Raw genomic sequence first — 16,708 nt, 5'->3', positions numbered from 1 at the left:
TAATAAATGTATAATATAAAAACAAATACTAAATGTGTATCTGTACACCGATCAAGTGTGAAATTAAACAAATACTGTACATTTTTGGCTCATGCTTGTGGCATTTGCCAAAATAAAGCGAAACACGTTACATTTCTGCATATTCTGTTCAAACAATTTCTAAAATGTATACTAACTAATTTTGAGGATAATATGATGAGAAAGCAGTCTGTCTTTTTATGTTAATATACAAATGAGCTGCCTGCAATAGGGCTTTGAAGGATCTGAATCTATATGAATGGCTTTATATTAGCCAACAGGTTGACCAAAAAGCAAATTGGGAATCACACATCGTACAATCAGTTCAAAGTCTCAGAGTCAGCGTGCCTTGATCTGAGCACCAGCTGGTGAAGCTCAGCCCCATAGGCAGGGCCAGCCAGGGAGTAGATCAACCCACATTATGTTTAGATTTTGAAGACAGTATAAATGTGAGGGCTGTCAAATGTTAGACCGCACCCCTTTTCTGCGCTCACCGTCTCGGGTGAGAGCATTCGCGAGGATGGAAAAGCTGCCCAGATCTGATTATTGTCTGATTCCTGAACTTCAGAGATGGTAAAGAAAACTGACGAGAAAATTCAATCAACTGGTGTGAGTGTTTATTTACATTGGATACCTTCTTGAAAGATAAAACACGCATTGAGAAAGTAGTTGTTTTGTAAATTGCTAATTGGGCTTATTAGACCTACAAAACATTCCAACAGCTTCGATAAATCGAATATCTAACAATTTGATTACAAAGCAGGTCAAAGCAATATCTCTGCCTCAAAGCTTCGCACGGATCATTTTGTCCACATGGCCTAAAGTTACTGCAGTCACACACTCCGTGTAGAAGTAAGTTAAGAATGCTGATGGCAAGCCAGGGGTAAAGAGTCCATAAAAGAAAAAATGTCCAAAGTTTAGGATCATTTCACAGCGAACAAGGACACCCAAGTTTAATGTTTACCACAACCACATCTATGATCGCAAACACAAGGTAATACACTAATGTTAGCCAATTTAATATAGCCTACCAACACTTGCCAGAATGTATCATAATGCCCCCACAAGTGATCAAGGACAGAAACATCTGCGGGTGCACTTAATAGCTTTTCTTGGCGAATCAACAGTAAGAAAACAAATATGAAATAAGCGCATTCATACACGAGCTGCCCATGGCCACAACTAATGATGAGTCACTCACTCAAGGGTCAGAATGGCTAACGCATTAGTAACAGCCAGTCAACTATACACTCTCCTTCATCGCCCAGGCCAGGCCGTGCCTCTTAAAGCCATTCACACTCAAAGTCACGAATACAACTGTCCAACATGAAGACGGCAACCCCAAGTGGTCAAGAATTATCCCTCACAAGCAATATATTGTGTTTAATAATGCAAAATTGTTTTTGAGAGATCAACGGTAGAAACGTGACTAAAACTATTTGACAGCTACAGCCCTCACCAGGAGTACCTAGCCAACTACATTTCTGCCTATTTCTGAAAACCGGTCTGTTGAGCAGGCCGCTCTGCACATATGTCCCACTGTTTTGTAAGTGGGGCTAATGATCATAATCACTAAGCCAATGACTTCGTACATAGATTGCATGAGGTTGCAAAATGAAAGAGCCACTTTGAAGCAGTGGCCAATGCACTAATCCGAAGTCAAAAGGCAACACTTACCAGCATTAGCTTTTGAAAATGATGTTTTAATAATGTGAGGCCACGTTGCGAATGTGGAAGTGAGGGAATATTTGTGTTTGGCAATGTCATCACAAAATTTGCAAGTGTGTTTTGGTGGCTTGGTGATGAAATGCTGCATATGTTGATTCAATGGTACCTCTAACTTATCAACGTCTCTTCATACGAAATTTTCAAGTTACGAAACTCCTCAACAAGAAAATATTGCCTCTTGTTACGAAAGAAATTTCAGGATACGAAAGGTAAAAATACAGGATGGGCTGCTGCTCGCAGCTTCAGTTTCCTGAATGCAACATACTCACAGCTGCTCTGCCATTGGCTATTACCTAACACCGTCCTGGCATCCCATTGGCTAAGAGGGACCTCTACCGTATGTGTCTATGTGTGTAGATAGACAGGTAGATAGATATACAGTACATGTGTTAGATATGTCTAGTATGCAGCGTCCTCGTCATTCGCCCGTCGGGCCATAAGGTGTTCGTGTAGATAGACAGGTAGATAGATATATATGTGATAGATATGTCTATGCACCGTCCTTGTCAGTCGCCCCTCGGGCCATGAGACGTTCCGATAGTTTTATATGAATTAGAAATGAGGAAAAGAAAAATAGGAGAAAATCGCTTTTTTTGTCCATACAAACAAAGCAAGAGATAATAGAAAAGTATGAAAAAGGGATTTTTGGTTGATCTCGCCAAAGAATATGACCGTAATGTATCGACAGTCGCCACGTTATTAAATCAGTTCTTTACAAAACGCCAGGCAAAAACCACTTCTGAGAGAGAACATGAACCAAAGAGGGCAAAAAGCAATGACAGCAATTAAAAGGCAAACGACCATCATTTGTATTCTATACTCTATTCTTTGTTTTTTACATTATGCACAACTCTCATTTATTGTGCAATTACCTAATTGTAACATGTTTTGATGCATTTTTATGCTTTACAAAACATTTATGTCTGAATATTGGGGGGCTTGGAACGGATTAGGGAATTTACATGGAAAACGCGTCTCTACTTACAAAATTTTCTACTTAAGAAATTTCTTTCAAAACCAATTAATTTCGTAAGTAGAGGTACCACAGTACAACGGCTTTGTGTGTGTATGTATGTATGGGTAGGGGGCGGGGTTATGGTCAAAATTTACCAGCAGTAACTTTGTGCAGAGAGTTATGATGAATGCACAGATTAGCGTTAGCTGCATTACAACACTGTGGCGATGCGAGGTGTTTATTTTCTGCGATGTGTCTATGCCCACATATGCACACAAGTTAAAAGGCTGTTACTCCACATTCTGGCCTCTAGTTCAGTTAGGAGAAGCAAATAGATTCCAGCTCACTTGGGATACCAATGAGGTTAAGCGTGAGAGAAAATGAATGGATGGATAGTTCTAGCTTTTGTCTTATCGGGATCTTGCTTTAAAGTATTGTGTTGGGTTCAAATTGAAACCATAATTGACTTGAAAAACGGGTCAATTTTGACCCCAACACAATACAAGGGTTTAAGTGACTTTTTAGCTCTGGAACTTCAGCTAGCCTACCTTTCAGGCCAACTAGATGCTATGTAAATATTCCTGCTTTTTCATAACAGTGGATGGGGGGGGGGGTCTTTAGATTGTGTGTCACTCAAATCAAGAGAGTGAATATTCGAATCATTTATAACAATGAACATATTGCAGCACTGACCTCAGATTAACATCCAATCCATTTGTCATTCGCATCAACGGATAACCTGAGGTTAATAATAGATCAGGAGCAATTACCCAAGTCCCAAAGCTCGGCCGAGCAGACGTTCAAAGTAAATGAGAGTTAAAACACACGCTTGACTGGGCATAGTTAGCCAACTACCATGACGATGTTTAACTTTTAAACCCCCCTTCCATAAATGCAACGCATTTTATTCGCCAAACAATAACGTCACTCCCATTTTGGAAAAATACATAGCTTTGGTGCTACGCTAGTAAAAGTGTGGTGTTTTAAAAAGGCCCGTTTTTGGAGCTGTCGCGCAAGCTCGGGAAGTGACAAGTCTGCTGCGGCGTTGTTCATTGTTATTGCCCAGGCCCGAGTCGTCTCTGGAGGGGGCTAACTCAAGCAGGCTAGGCGCCGCTAGCTAGGCTTAGCCTGGCAGCTACCTCACAGTCGCTTCCACTACACAGTCCCGTGTCCACTTGAACGCAAAGGACGGGGAATTATCTGACCTCCTTCTGCTTTGGATCTTGAGGATAAACGTCCGGAGGCCCGAGCCGAAGCCGTTTTAACGGCCGGTGTTCGTAGCTGAGGATTCCGAAGGCAGCCATCATCCAGCGGCATCACAGCCAGCGATTTGCTTTCCTCCTCCAGTCCGTCGGAGCCCAGCTCTGAGAACAACAAACACTTCCGGTGAGCGTCTGCCGTTTCAAAAACAAGAGACAGAAGTGTCTTGTTGGACCACCGAAATAAGACTACATATTTATACATCCGTTCATACACTTTTTAACATGTATATTAATGCATTTGAATAACATGGTTACCAAAGCACGTTTTAAAGGGGAAATATTGTGGAAAATTGCATTATTGTTGCAGAAGCACGGTGGACTCGTTAACACATCCACTTACTTCACAGTTCTGAAATTGATGGTTCAAATCGGGGCTGAAAATAGTAAATACAGTCATACTTTAACTTACGAGTGCCCCAATTTCTGAATTTTTAGAGTTAAAAGTCAGCGTTCTGTCAATTTTGTGCTTTGTGTTGCGAGCAAAAAACGACATACGATTGAGCCGCATGGGCTGCGCCAATAGGATGGCAGCAGCGAATTTGACATCTAGCTACCATCAGTTCACCCGGTGAACGTGCAGGTATTTCTTGTGTTTGCTGCTCGCGTTTTCTCTTTACAAACAAAGTGAAATCATACTAGGTATAGCAAGCTCCTGGCTCACGGTTCTCCAAGCCTGGTCTCTTTTTTTTCTTGTCCCGCTTACAGGTAGCTGGGCGTGTCAGATAGCTCAGGATGTCCACAAACCACAACAATAATGTTTGTCTTTATTTTGCGCTCTCCACACGAGACCCGCCAAGTGTACAGGACGCTGTGTGTGACGTAATACATCCCGATGCTGATTGACTGCCGCGAGGCGAAGAGGGAAAGAAGTTCATTTGTTTAGCCGCGGCAAATGGATGGGCGGATTTTCGGTGCTTCACTCCGTGTCCCACCATTCCAAATGCATCAACCGCGCCCGCCCGCGCTAACTAAATTGACTTCAATTGAATCGCGTCGCCAGAAACACCCTCAACACATTTGTTGTGAAAACATGTAGCGAAACTGCTGGAGGGGAAACCAACGAGCCAATGAGCAACCCTAAGGGCTGACCAATGGAAGTGCTCCCTGGATCAGGCATCTCCGCCCATCCGTTCAGACCGAATGGCCTCTCTCACGTCTGCTGCATTGACATATAAATAAAGCAGTTACATTACAACTCTCAACTCACTCACTTCGTCTTCTTACACACTTATGTGTGATGGCAAGCAGTTCATCAAACCGTTAACCCAGAAGTGGGTGCCCATAAGGTAAGCACATTTGAGCTAATGAGCTTTAAACAAACCTCTGCCTTTGGCATCTCTTCCGTGGCATCATGCATGGATGCTTTTTTTTTTTTTGGGGGGGGGGGGGGGGGCGTACGTAAGGACGGAACCGCTTTAAAAGGACGAGGACGGACAGGGTCGGAGGATGATCATTTCTATGAATAAGGACGGAGGGACAAGGCCGGAAGGGTACCCAGGTCGCGGACGGAGGACGGACCGGCAAAAAAGGGTCAAGTGCCCAGCTCTGGAAATGGGGAAAAACATCTCTAGTAAATTAAGCTCAGCAAAATGTTGCGTTTTACTAAGACTTGATCCTAGCTTGTATTATGAGTGCATTGACCAAGGTTCTGTATATGTGTGAATTTAATCTTAGGGTTAGAGTTACGCACGTGCGTAGGCTCATGGCTACCTGTGAGGCGTGTGTGTATCTGAGTTAACAGAGTAGAATGATCGTGGTACTGTGCTACCATACAGCCCAGGGTATTAAAATAATTACCAAGCTGCAGACTTCTGACCATGAAAAGATGGAGAAGTTGCTGAAAATGAGGAATGTGTGGTAGAAAAGGCACAACAGTGAAAAATATATTCTTCAGTAAAAGTGAAGTGCAAAAAAAAAATCAAGGAAAAGCAGTTTTTTTTTTTACAATCTATTTATGTTACCCACTGTAGAGTACAATTCTGTAGTTTTTTTTTATTTTTATGAAAAAATATATATATTTTTTTTAGATCTGGAGGGGGGGCTGTAACAGATTAATTAATATTTCAAATCATTTCAATGGGGAACATTCAATTGACTTACATCAAGGTACCCAGTAGTCAGGAAAAAGACTAGCATCTATCTACTAGTTTCTGTTTTCAAGAGTCTGTCCCCAGTGGGGACTTGAATTGTGACCCAAAGCCCAACTACTTACAGCTTCTCCTTACAACTCCTAAATAACTGTCCCACTGTATGTAAGAGAGACAATATCAAGCGCTATCAGCCAAAAAGTAAGCAGAGCTGCAGTGTTAGCAGATTGAGATTAGCATTAGCTGTAAAAAGTTGTTTTTGTTATGTACTATATGACCGCTACATTAAGTGTCATGTCTAATTCAGCTGTAAAAATACAATTAAAATCTTTATAAAGGGCAGCTGGCCACAGCACACTTGACGCACAGCCACGCAAGAGAGCTTGGTTTATTAGCATGAGACAGAACACCTCCTAAAACAAGCCGATTTCAGCAAGACAAGAAATAGGTGTTAGTAAGCTATAATTCTTGATCCCATGCATTATTTGTGTCCGCTTCAGAGCGTCTCATTGTCAGCTGTCACGTGTACGCACATCAAAAAGAGAAAACTGGGGTGGGGTGGGAGGAATGTGGGTGTAGTCCTTCATGACAGCCAGTCTATTTCCACAGCGTTTGAGAGCAGGGACATAGGCTTGATTTTTCACAATTTAGTTGCCTCATTTCATGTACTTTGCACTCTTCACTCTTAGTGGTGTCAAATTTAGAAGACATACAGTACTTTAAAGGCTTTTGCAGCGAGGATTACAGTACCTTATACGACCAACATACTGTACTGCCCCCCGCCCCCTCCTTAAAAAAATCTCTAATAATCAAATACAGCGACAATAAAATAAAACTTTTATTGGCAAACAAAACAAATTAATTCCTCTAAATAAACTCAACCATTTACAAAAAGTACACATTGGAAGTTTAAACTACTGTGTACAAAAGGCAATCTGGAAAATGCAGCAATGCAATCCAAAACATATTGCACTCATCGTGATTGTTTAGCGCGATCATACAGTATAAGGCAAACGACAACAATCCTCAGGTTTTGTGAAGACACGTATTGACTTAGCTACAGATAAACACACTACCGAACATGGCCTTACAAACAATAGGTGCATCATTCGAATTCCAGCATCTAGATTAAATAAGAGGAACGGTTTCAGCGTAACAGTACCGATATGCAGTGTTTAACGACATGGCTAATTGCATCATGTACATTTGCACATTTCTAGGCACATATTAAAACAGCTAAGTAAAACCTTGTACGTGACTTAAGTGCATCATAAACATGGTTCCTGAATATATAATTTCACTCTAACTAAACTGAAATAATCATCACTGACATCATTATCTTTGAAGGTAAGTTCCTACACTGTGAAAAGAACTAAGTAGCGGTCCTCTTGGAGGCAGAGGAACAAAAAGAAACACATCAACATAAATTCAATAAAGTGCCGTAGACAGAGTTCTCGCTCCGTTTCATTTGCAGTGTATCATTTGGCTTGCAGGTGATGTGGAAGTAAAGCAGTCCTTTGTACCGAGCGATGGTGTTCAAACCAACATGGTCCCAGGATCTTTGGTTTTTGTCATCAGTTACATTGTCATTGCTACTATAACAACCTACAGTATTTTTTTTTTTTTTTTTCAAACCCTGCTTTAGGGTTAATTAGTTGTATTTGTTTTGTCCATAGCATGCATATTTTCCAGGTTTTCATTTGCTTTGGTTTTCAGACACCTCGATCATGGCTCTGAATCTGGAGTTTTCGTTTGAAAGCAAGGCGAGGGGATGGTCAAACTCCAAAATCTAGAAAAAAATAAAGATAATTAATCAGAACCAAAATACAAAGACAAACAATTCAATCAAGCCACTGTGTAAATCAGTGATTCACAACCTCCTTGGGTGCACGGTTGTGCCCGGTGAAATTATGCAATTGTAGCGCCGGAAAATGACTGGCAGAACAATGACTTTTCCACCAGATGCCAGAAGGTACTATACACCTGTTTCCACTCATACAACAGAGTGATAGCTTTGTGGGCCCAGATTTCCCACTGGGTAAATTAAGACGAGCACTTTGGGCTTGCATAGAAAATATTCTTGAAAAAAAATGTTTGGGTTGACTTCCCCATCTCAGTCTACATGCTAATCATGATGCTTCTGAGCCTTTTTCAAGGAGTTAAATCATTCAGTGAAACCTCCAAAGTGGAATGGCCCAAAAAGTGAAAATGCCTCTTGCTGAGTATCAAACAATAATTATTAATAAAATAAAGGAACTCAATATGAGTTCTATATTAATTATACCAAGCAGATGCTAACATACATAAATGATGATTAGCACAAATCTACCTAATTCTTTAGAGGATCAAGTTTGATCACTGTATTGTTTTCTGACCTGCAACTTCTTTTTTTATTCTACCCTCTGTACTCATCAGTCTTGCGAAGCCGGAGGCGACTCTGAGCAGCAAGAAAACTAAAGCAGCAACAAAGCCAGTTAATGTCCGTCGGGATTCGGCTTGGGCCAAGAGAAAAGCAACACTGGGAGCAGATATTGGATCTCCATTCGTCAGGTGACATGACACACAGAAATAAGTTATTAAAGGTGTAAATATACTTTGGGAGACTAAGATAATAGAGGCTGCCTTTCCTTCTGCATTAATGTTTCACTACACAGCAAAATCACTCAAATCAGTTTTGTGAAGCTGGTTGACTTTTGTGATGTTCCAATTTCAGATTTACATACATTACATTAAAACCTTAATTAACTTTCAGTAAGGTGTTAAATGAAATGTCTTCGCTGTTGGGTGGAAAGCTTCTATGTACAAATAGGGTCAAAATCGTATTTTTCACAAATAGATACTATTGGTCTGTCCCATTTGTTGTCTGTTCTTGTTATGCATTATTAACCAATTTAAAAGTGTCGGAAATTTTCTGAGGATATATTACCGGTAAATAAAAATTGATAGCTGAAATGCATCTGTGCAGAAGGAACAGGTCAGCCACAAAAGGTGAATGTGTGCAGAATCATTTCTGCCAATGTTGCAGCAAGTTCCAGTTCTGGTTCAGTAGTTATTACCACATTTGTTCCTCTCAGCCATAGCCCCAAAAAAAAAAAAAGCAATGGAGTTATCTTATAGATACTGACTGAACTAAAGTCTCCCACCTTACCCATCATAAGGACATTTTGAGGAATATTTTTCCAGGACATGTTGGTTGAATTTCAAACTAGAGCACTTCTAGGCCATTACACTGTACACTGATGAATCTTTTCAGCTCCTTGAAAAAGTCTAATTAGCACCATGATTAGCATCCAGTTTGCTTGAACAGACGGTAATGGATATAAGTGTACAAAATGCCATCAAGTCTGTTTCAACGTGCTAATGGCTTTGGAAATGGTGCCGCACCTGGCCGTTGTCCATGACCATGACTTTGCTGCAGTTCATCACGGTGTTGAGACGATGGGCGATGATGAGGCGCGTGCAGCTGCCAAATTCACAGCGTATGGTCTCCTGGATGAGGCTGTCGGTCTCGGTGTCGATGGCTGCCGTTGCCTCGTCCAGCACGAGGATCTGAGAGGATGTGGCAAATGTTTAGTAGCATATTAAAAGGGACATTTTAATTGCTTGTATACAAATCTTCAAACCAAATAAAAAATACTTATATCAGCTTATTTCTGGAAATTTGTGTTACGTAACATACTTCTTACATGGTAATTTACATAATAACAGCAACCCTCCCTGAGGTTCTCTACTAATGACAAAATCAACTAGGATGGGCCAAGATTCAGAGCCATTTTCAAGTGTTCGCCATAATCTTGGCTGTACAGTATATGGTTAAATCAGTGAGTGGTTGCTTTGTGGAAGTGCCATTCATTTCACGGAGGCATGAAAATCTTCTCTGGAGGCAGTGTCAGTTTCAAGATGTTTCCAATAACGCCACAAAAAGTCACCAGAGTTGTTTCTAGTGGCTTTTTAAAAAATACTTTTTGATTTATTTATTTCTAGTTACTGTTAATAATGGCAAATAATGTGAAAAATGGCAAATAATTTGAGTCAAGAAATAAAATGGATTCTTAACCTGCATTGAACAGGTAATAAGAGAAGCAAAGTAAGGATTTGGAAGGATACAAAATAAAAAACTGGTCTGGGGGACCGAAGGAGTGAACCATGGTCAGGGAGGAAAGAACAACAAAGCAGGTCTGAATTGGAAGGAAGGAGGTAAAGAAAGAAGGAGGGAGAGAATGAAGAAAGGAAAATAAATGTAGGATAATTAAAGAAAAGGAAGGTTGTATAATCAAAAAGGGTCTGAGGAAAGAAGGAAGGAGTGAATGAATGAAGGCAGAAAAGCAGTCAAGAGAAGGCAGGCAGCAAGGAATGAAAGGAGGAATGAAGGTCAGGAAGTCGGGGAAAAAAACTATAAATCTAATCAAATTATGTTATTTGTAGTGTATATGTACAGTACCCTGTATAGTATAATTAAGTTGTCTCTGCCACAGCTGTGACCTGCTCGTCATGATAGCAAAAGCAATACATGAAAAAGAACCACCACCCGAAAAGGGCATGATTTGAACCAGTCTGACTTTGGTGTACTATATCCGTTTATCCTTTCTATTTTGACTGAAGAGCTTTTTTAAAAAAATGGTTTTATTTATTTGGACACATGGGAACTGTTTTAAATTGTGAAAAATATTTGACTGCTCTTTCTAACGCGTTAAAGAGCTGCAGTTATAATACACGCCACAAGGGGACAATGTTGTGCCAGGCTAGCTGCTCCCTTACGCCAGTCTTCAGCATATGAAAATGTTTTTTTTTTTAATCATGAATCTAATATAAAACAGCCCCTTGAGCTACACGTTCCAAGAGGTGGTCTAGTGGTAATGTGGAATAGAACAAGCGGCACCTTGCTGTTGCGCAGCAGCGCTCTGGCCACGCAGAGGAGCTGGCGCTCGCCCACTGAGAAGTTCTCACCGTTCTCCATCACCTCGGAGTGGAGGGAGTGAGGCAGCTGGCTCACCTGAGGAGGGTCACGATCACAGAGTGTCAATGGAGGCTCATTTGCTTCATTCCCATGTTTTACATGGCATGTCATCACCTACCATCTTTTTGATATGGGTCTTCTCCAGCGCTTCCCATATCTGCGAGTCAGAGTACTGATCCCATGGGTCTAAATTGGTCCTGTTGCACAAATACACACCCATTTAATATTAAGACAGTCAGGGTTCATACGCTTTTTCAATCACATTATGACATGGTGACATGTTATTATGCAATGGCAGCACGGTGCCTTGTGGTTAGAACACCAAACATAGTTCAGTGTTCAAATTTGCGGCCTTCCTCTTCTGTTCCAAAAACATGTTTGTGAATGATTGTTTGTCTATATGCGCTCTGCAATTGGCTAGAGGCTAAAGATTTATGGAAACTCCATACTATAATTCATCTGGGAGACTGTTTACTTGAAAGGATGCTTCTGTTTTGGTTAGCGTCAGATTCAGATGGGCTCAGCATTAGTTAATGTCAGTGTGTGGTCAACAGTATCTATAAACTGTGGCGACTACAGCTATTTGTTTCTTCTGATGGCGTCAATTTGGAGGCCTTTATTTCTACAACTAAATGGATCTATCAGCAGGGCGTCTGCTCATTTCAGGAAGCACGGTATAATCAAATATTTATTTATCATCTAAGAATATATTGAAACACTTCACTGAAAACACTGAAAACTCTTTTGACAAAATGCACATACTTTTTGTTCATACAACGTATAACGTCATTTATAGCTATTATATTATTTATAACTGACTGTATGCCAGAACTCATTTAAAAGAAAAATGGTGAAAATTATGTATTTTTTTCTCTCTCTCTGTAAACAGTGCTTTACATCAGTTTGGTAAACTCCTACCCTTTTCAATTTTAAGTGTGGGGCCATTTTACACGAGAGTTCAGTTCCTACGGCGGCGAGGTAACCTAAATTTGCACCTTGGAAAGTGTTCAACCTTCATTAATTTATGCTAATGGTGTAAAGTCATGATCGTTTGTATAGGGCTGCACAATATATCGGAAAAATATCAGTATCGTGATAATGGAGCACACAATATGCATATATCGCAAAGACATACAATCATTTTCTTATGGAATTGTATGCTTTTATCTGAATTTGACCAGTCAGATGCACACTTGAACGTGCATGTAGGGGAATTACAATTAATTAGCTTCAAACATATCGGGCTTGCTTATTTTGCCGCATGGAAAACAATCACTTTTTCATTAGATCATAAAAATGTCATTCCTTTAGGTACAGGTAAATATCAATATCGCTATAGTCAACATCCATATAGCATATCGCATGTTTTTCCAATGTTGTGCAGCCTTATATATTTATATATTTAAAAACATTTCAGAGCAATGCACAATCCAATGAAAAACCTTGAACTAGTATAAGGATAAGGACTAAGCCGTGCCGTGTATAGTGAAACCTCACGAATGATTGACAACCTGAAAAAGGTTTAGAATTGCCTATTGATGCCACAAGATGGTGTCAAAGGCGGTACTAGCCGCTTTGGCCCGAGCACAAAAATAGGAAATAGCACGTAGGCTATTCTCACGCCGCCGCACAAACGTGTTCATTGTGTACCGTTTGAAATGTTTGATGTCTGGACAGTTGTTTTCAACCGAGGACCTCCATAGACTCAAATCTATTTTCATCAGATTGCAAAGCCTGCGACTTTGCTCGAGCAAACATTTCAGAGTGAATCACCTGACAGTGCCGATGAAGAGCACAGGCTCTTGAGGGATGATGGCTAGTTTGCTCCGCAGGTCATCTAGGCCAATTCGGGCAATATTGACTCCGTCAATGGTGATGGAGCCTCTAGTCAGCTCCACTAGTCTGAATAAAGCCAGACCCAGAGAGGACTTCCCTGTGGAGGAGAGGGCATCAATACAGTGGCAGAGATTGATTAAAAAAAAAAAAGTGAACACTGCGTGGTAACAACCTGATCCGGTGCGGCCCACGATGCCGATGGTCTCTTCTGGCTGGACGGTGAAGGAGAGACCCTTCAGCACCAACGGCAAGCCATCGCGGTAACGCATATCCACATTGTGAAAGGTGATCTTCCCTTGCTCAGGCCAGGCGAGGGCGGGAGCGTTGGACTGGCTTTTGCATGGTGCTTCACTTTCCAGAGTCTGAGACAAACCAGAAGGCATTCATGTGAACATACAATTAATTGACATACTTGGATCAGCTGCTAAATGCGAGTCGAGAACGAGTCCGAAGTTGTTTTGCATGTTCATTCATTTTTGTTTTCAAGAGCAAGGTCATATATTTAAACCAGGGGTGAACAAAGCATGGCTCACTCCGTTCTTGAATCCAGCCCATCGTAGATTTAAATGATCAAGAGTCCGGTTGTTATTAACAAATAACATACAATTACATCATTAAAGGTAATTTGCGCAAATGTTTTGTTTTAGAAGTGTGTATCAAACCGGTAGCCCTTCACATTAATCAGTACCCAAAAAGCAGCTCTCACTTTCAAAAAGGTTGGCGATTTCTGATAAAAAGGATGAACTCCACAAAATTGTTTTCATATTTAGATTTTTTTTGTGTTTTTGTCATACTGCTACCAGGTACAGTACAACATAAAACACCACTAGGTGACAGAGTAAACTTTACTCACCTTTACATTGTAAAATGTTACCTAAAACAATACTTGTACCGTTAATAAAGGTTTTATGACAAATTACTTCACTTTACATTATTTCCACTGTATGTTCCACTTTGCAGGTTCTACGGTAATAGTTGACATGTATGGCCACCTGTTATTGGGCAGAATTTGGACTACTCCAGTCACGCCCAATAAGCATTTTTAATAACGGGCAAGGGGCTGAGTGTTGAGTATGTAATCCTGCCAACACTCAAATGAGCATTAACTCGAAAACCTTGTTACAGGTATGCCGGGACGTGCCAGGGATCTGACAGCTCTCAGTACCAGTGTACATCAGCATATTTGTCACTTACCTTTATATAATGATTAATCCTCTCTACTGATGTGAAGCGAGCTTCCGTCTCTGTGAGGAGCCTGACAGTGAACTGAAACAAGCCCGTCAGCTGCAGGTGAGATGAAACAGCGAGGAGAAAGAAAGGAAGAGATGGAGCGAGAGGTGGAAGGTTAACGACTGACACGCTGCTGCTTTAGTTATTATTAAACACACTCCAGCTACCCATCAATTAATGAAGATATACTGCACAGTAGCTGAGTCTCCTGTGGATGTACAATATAAGGCAAGGGTGCCGTACACTTGTGTATTGTTGGGTTATTTTGGAAACTTTAACACACGCTGCCTGCACACAAGTCAGGTGAGTGAACCACTACAATGTCAGTCGGATATCTACAGTAAATAAATGTCCGTTATTCAAACAGCTAGACCTACACGTTCGACTAGGAAAGTACATTGAAATACTTAGTTTCAACTTGTGCATTTGTTGGTAAAAGTGTGTACTATAGGCACAAAAAGACGCGTACTGTATGTGTAACCATTTCAATCTGCATTTAGTTTATACTTTGTATCACAACTGACCGTAATAGCCTCTATGAACTGAAATTCTTACACTTGCTATCTGTTTTGAAAAACAAAACAAAACAAAACTGCTTTTTAGAAAAAAGATAGCAAGTGAAATTCATAGCGGCTATTGTTCACATGGATATAAAAGAGTCTAAGTGCTGAGCCCATTTGAACTCCGTTGCTAACCATAACAGCAGAACCTACCGAGGCAGATTAAATAAAGCATGGAGAAAGAGTTGTTGTGCAGTATTAAAAATGATCTTGGGCCCGCTGCACACCGTGCGACTCGGTCGAAACTGCCGTGCATTGTGCGGTTTTTGGCATGTAGGCTGCTGGCTTCGCTGCAATCCAAAAATGTAATTGCAAGTGGATGACATCGCAACATCACAGCTTGGCTGTGACAGCCAATCAAAAATGCACATGAGCTTCCACAAACAAAAACTATGGATTTTCTGCTTAATTCATAATTGGCAAACACAATAATAATCAGAATACAGCGTTTGCATTTGGGGCGCATAGAACATATTAAAGTAAGAAAATGTTGACCTGACTTGACATTAAGGCGGTTCGTGTTGCAATAGACTCTTACTTAATTAGTTTTATAATGGACGCCGCGTATCACTCTAGCTAAAACGAGTATTCCCGGAACGTGAGACCTTATTAGTCATGTGAAAAAAGGCTCCTGTGTCATGTGGTTTGATTGCAGCGTGAGAAAAGGCCTTACGAACCTGCACCGCGTACGATATGGCCAGGCCCGCGTAGGCAGGAGGTATCTGCTGGTGCATGAAGACAATGAGGAGAGCGACGGCGGTGATGAGCGAGATGCTGATGAGGTCGAGGCGCACGGCCAGCCAACGCATAGCACAGCTGAAGAGGTAGTTGGAGGCCTGGTTATTGTCCAGCAATTCCTGATATCTGTCAGACAGAAGCAAAAACTCCTTTAATCCTTGCTCGCTGAGGGCAAATCTCCTTTTATCAGGACATTTGGGCTGCTTCCTCCTTTCATTTGGCTCCTTTACTAACCTTGGTGAAATACGACCAGCAGAGATAAAAAAGGAAAACTTTAAGCAACTCCACTGGGGGAAGGTGAGGATAAAGGAAGTAAAAGAGAGCCTGCTTGGCAGACATTATTTAATAAGCTCACCTTTGAAGGAAGTCACGCTTCCGTCCGTAAGCGTGGATGGTGGAAAGGCCTTGGAGGCTGCTGGTGATGTGGGAGGTGAATGGCGACTGGCTGATGTTCTCCAGCCGTTTCAGCTCACGAATCAAAACCCTGACACATAAAACGACAGCGAAACAATGAACGTGTGCGCCCGCTTGCTGCCATTCAAATATTAGAATAACAGCCACTGGCCCGCATTTCACATTGACTAAGGAACATTTGTAAGTATATTGTGTGACCAGATCATCATTATGTTAGTGTACGTATATCAATTTTGTCACTTTTTTATTTGGTGGTGCGCAGTGAGCTTTGTCTCAAGTAAAATACAGTATGTCCCTCCGCGCAATACAGTAAAGCAGTAGTAGAGGCTGTCAAAAAGGTACAACATGCTGAGGGTCAAGCATTCACACAATTATCTTATGGGGCCCCTAAATTTCAATAAGGCATTGTTTGAAAAGCAATGCTGGAAAGGTGACAAACAGAGGTGAAGTTAATTGTCCAACACCCACTCCACCTGTTTTGTTGAAAGTAATTATTGCTGTCTGACAAGCTGTTAGTGGACTAGCTTAAGCCAATGTTACCTCGCTGTTGTTTGACTGTTTCTCCCATTGAATAAACGTCTGAAATGTGCATTCCCGATTGTCGTTCTTTTTTTTCTACTTCATTTAAGTGATGGGGCTGGAACTTTAGCGGACCTGAAATGTTGGATTACAACACATAACTACAACAACAAAAATAATCGACTTCACTTCTCTGTCTCGCCTTTTTACAGGCAATATCTGATTTGCCTCATAAGATGTGAGACATCTTGTTGACACATCAGTGCTAAAAACAACCTTGAGAAATGAGGGAACGGAATTAGCAGGGATGACGAAGGACTGTGAAGGTTTTCTATCCTTAGTTGTCTTTCCCTGTCAGAGTGTTGGTTCTTTTCCAGTATCCTAGTATGTTATATTCTGAGTGT

At 41.0% G+C, this 16,708-nt stretch overlaps 2 protein-coding genes and 1 long non-coding RNA gene across 6 annotated transcripts in view; 1 reads left to right on the top strand and 2 right to left on the bottom strand.

Moving 5' to 3' along the window:
- Positions 1 to 4,114, bottom strand: part of med12 (mediator complex subunit 12) — a 32,752-nt gene extending 28,638 nt beyond the window's left edge. For all 3 annotated transcript variants that reach the window (XM_086015783.1, XM_086015803.1, XM_086015793.1), the window contains exon 1: positions 3,907 to 4,114. In XM_086015783.1, the coding sequence (XP_085871909.1) occupies positions 3,907 to 4,008 (102 nt within the window). In that variant the 5' untranslated portion in view covers positions 4,009 to 4,114. The remainder of the gene's footprint in view (positions 1 to 3,906) is intronic.
- On the top strand, positions 432 to 16,374 carry LOC147151708 (uncharacterized). 2 transcript variants are annotated; one of them, XR_015082403.1, is made up of 4 exons: positions 432 to 591; positions 3,930 to 4,087; positions 8,466 to 8,600; positions 15,289 to 16,374. It is a non-coding gene; the product is annotated as an uncharacterized LOC147151708 (long non-coding RNA). The 2 variants fall into 2 exon arrangements; XR_015082405.1 differs by lacking the exon at positions 15,289 to 16,374 and adding an exon at positions 13,969 to 15,220.
- The window catches only part of LOC147151707 (ATP-binding cassette sub-family C member 5), a 38,003-nt gene continuing 28,165 nt past the window's right edge, over positions 6,871 to 16,708 (bottom strand). Inside the window, exons 21-29 of the mRNA XM_086015817.1 lie at positions 15,727 to 15,855; positions 15,311 to 15,497; positions 14,038 to 14,127; positions 13,016 to 13,205; positions 12,781 to 12,940; positions 11,126 to 11,204; positions 10,930 to 11,043; positions 9,435 to 9,599; positions 6,871 to 7,839 (exon numbers count right to left, since the gene is read on the bottom strand). Coding sequence (XP_085871943.1) covers positions 7,747 to 7,839; positions 9,435 to 9,599; positions 10,930 to 11,043; positions 11,126 to 11,204; positions 12,781 to 12,940; positions 13,016 to 13,205; positions 14,038 to 14,127; positions 15,311 to 15,497; positions 15,727 to 15,855 — 1,207 coding nt within the window. The 3' untranslated portion in view covers positions 6,871 to 7,746. The remainder of the gene's footprint in view (positions 7,840 to 9,434; positions 9,600 to 10,929; positions 11,044 to 11,125; positions 11,205 to 12,780; positions 12,941 to 13,015; positions 13,206 to 14,037; positions 14,128 to 15,310; positions 15,498 to 15,726; positions 15,856 to 16,708) is intronic.

This window comes from Filicampus tigris, chromosome 2 (assembly GCF_054856515.1).
Source record: "Filicampus tigris isolate MCC_2025a chromosome 2, RoL_Ftig_1.0, whole genome shotgun sequence".
Classification (NCBI taxonomy): domain Eukaryota; kingdom Metazoa; phylum Chordata; class Actinopteri; order Syngnathiformes; family Syngnathidae; genus Filicampus; species Filicampus tigris.
This window is presented reverse-complemented; position numbering and strand designations above follow the sequence as displayed.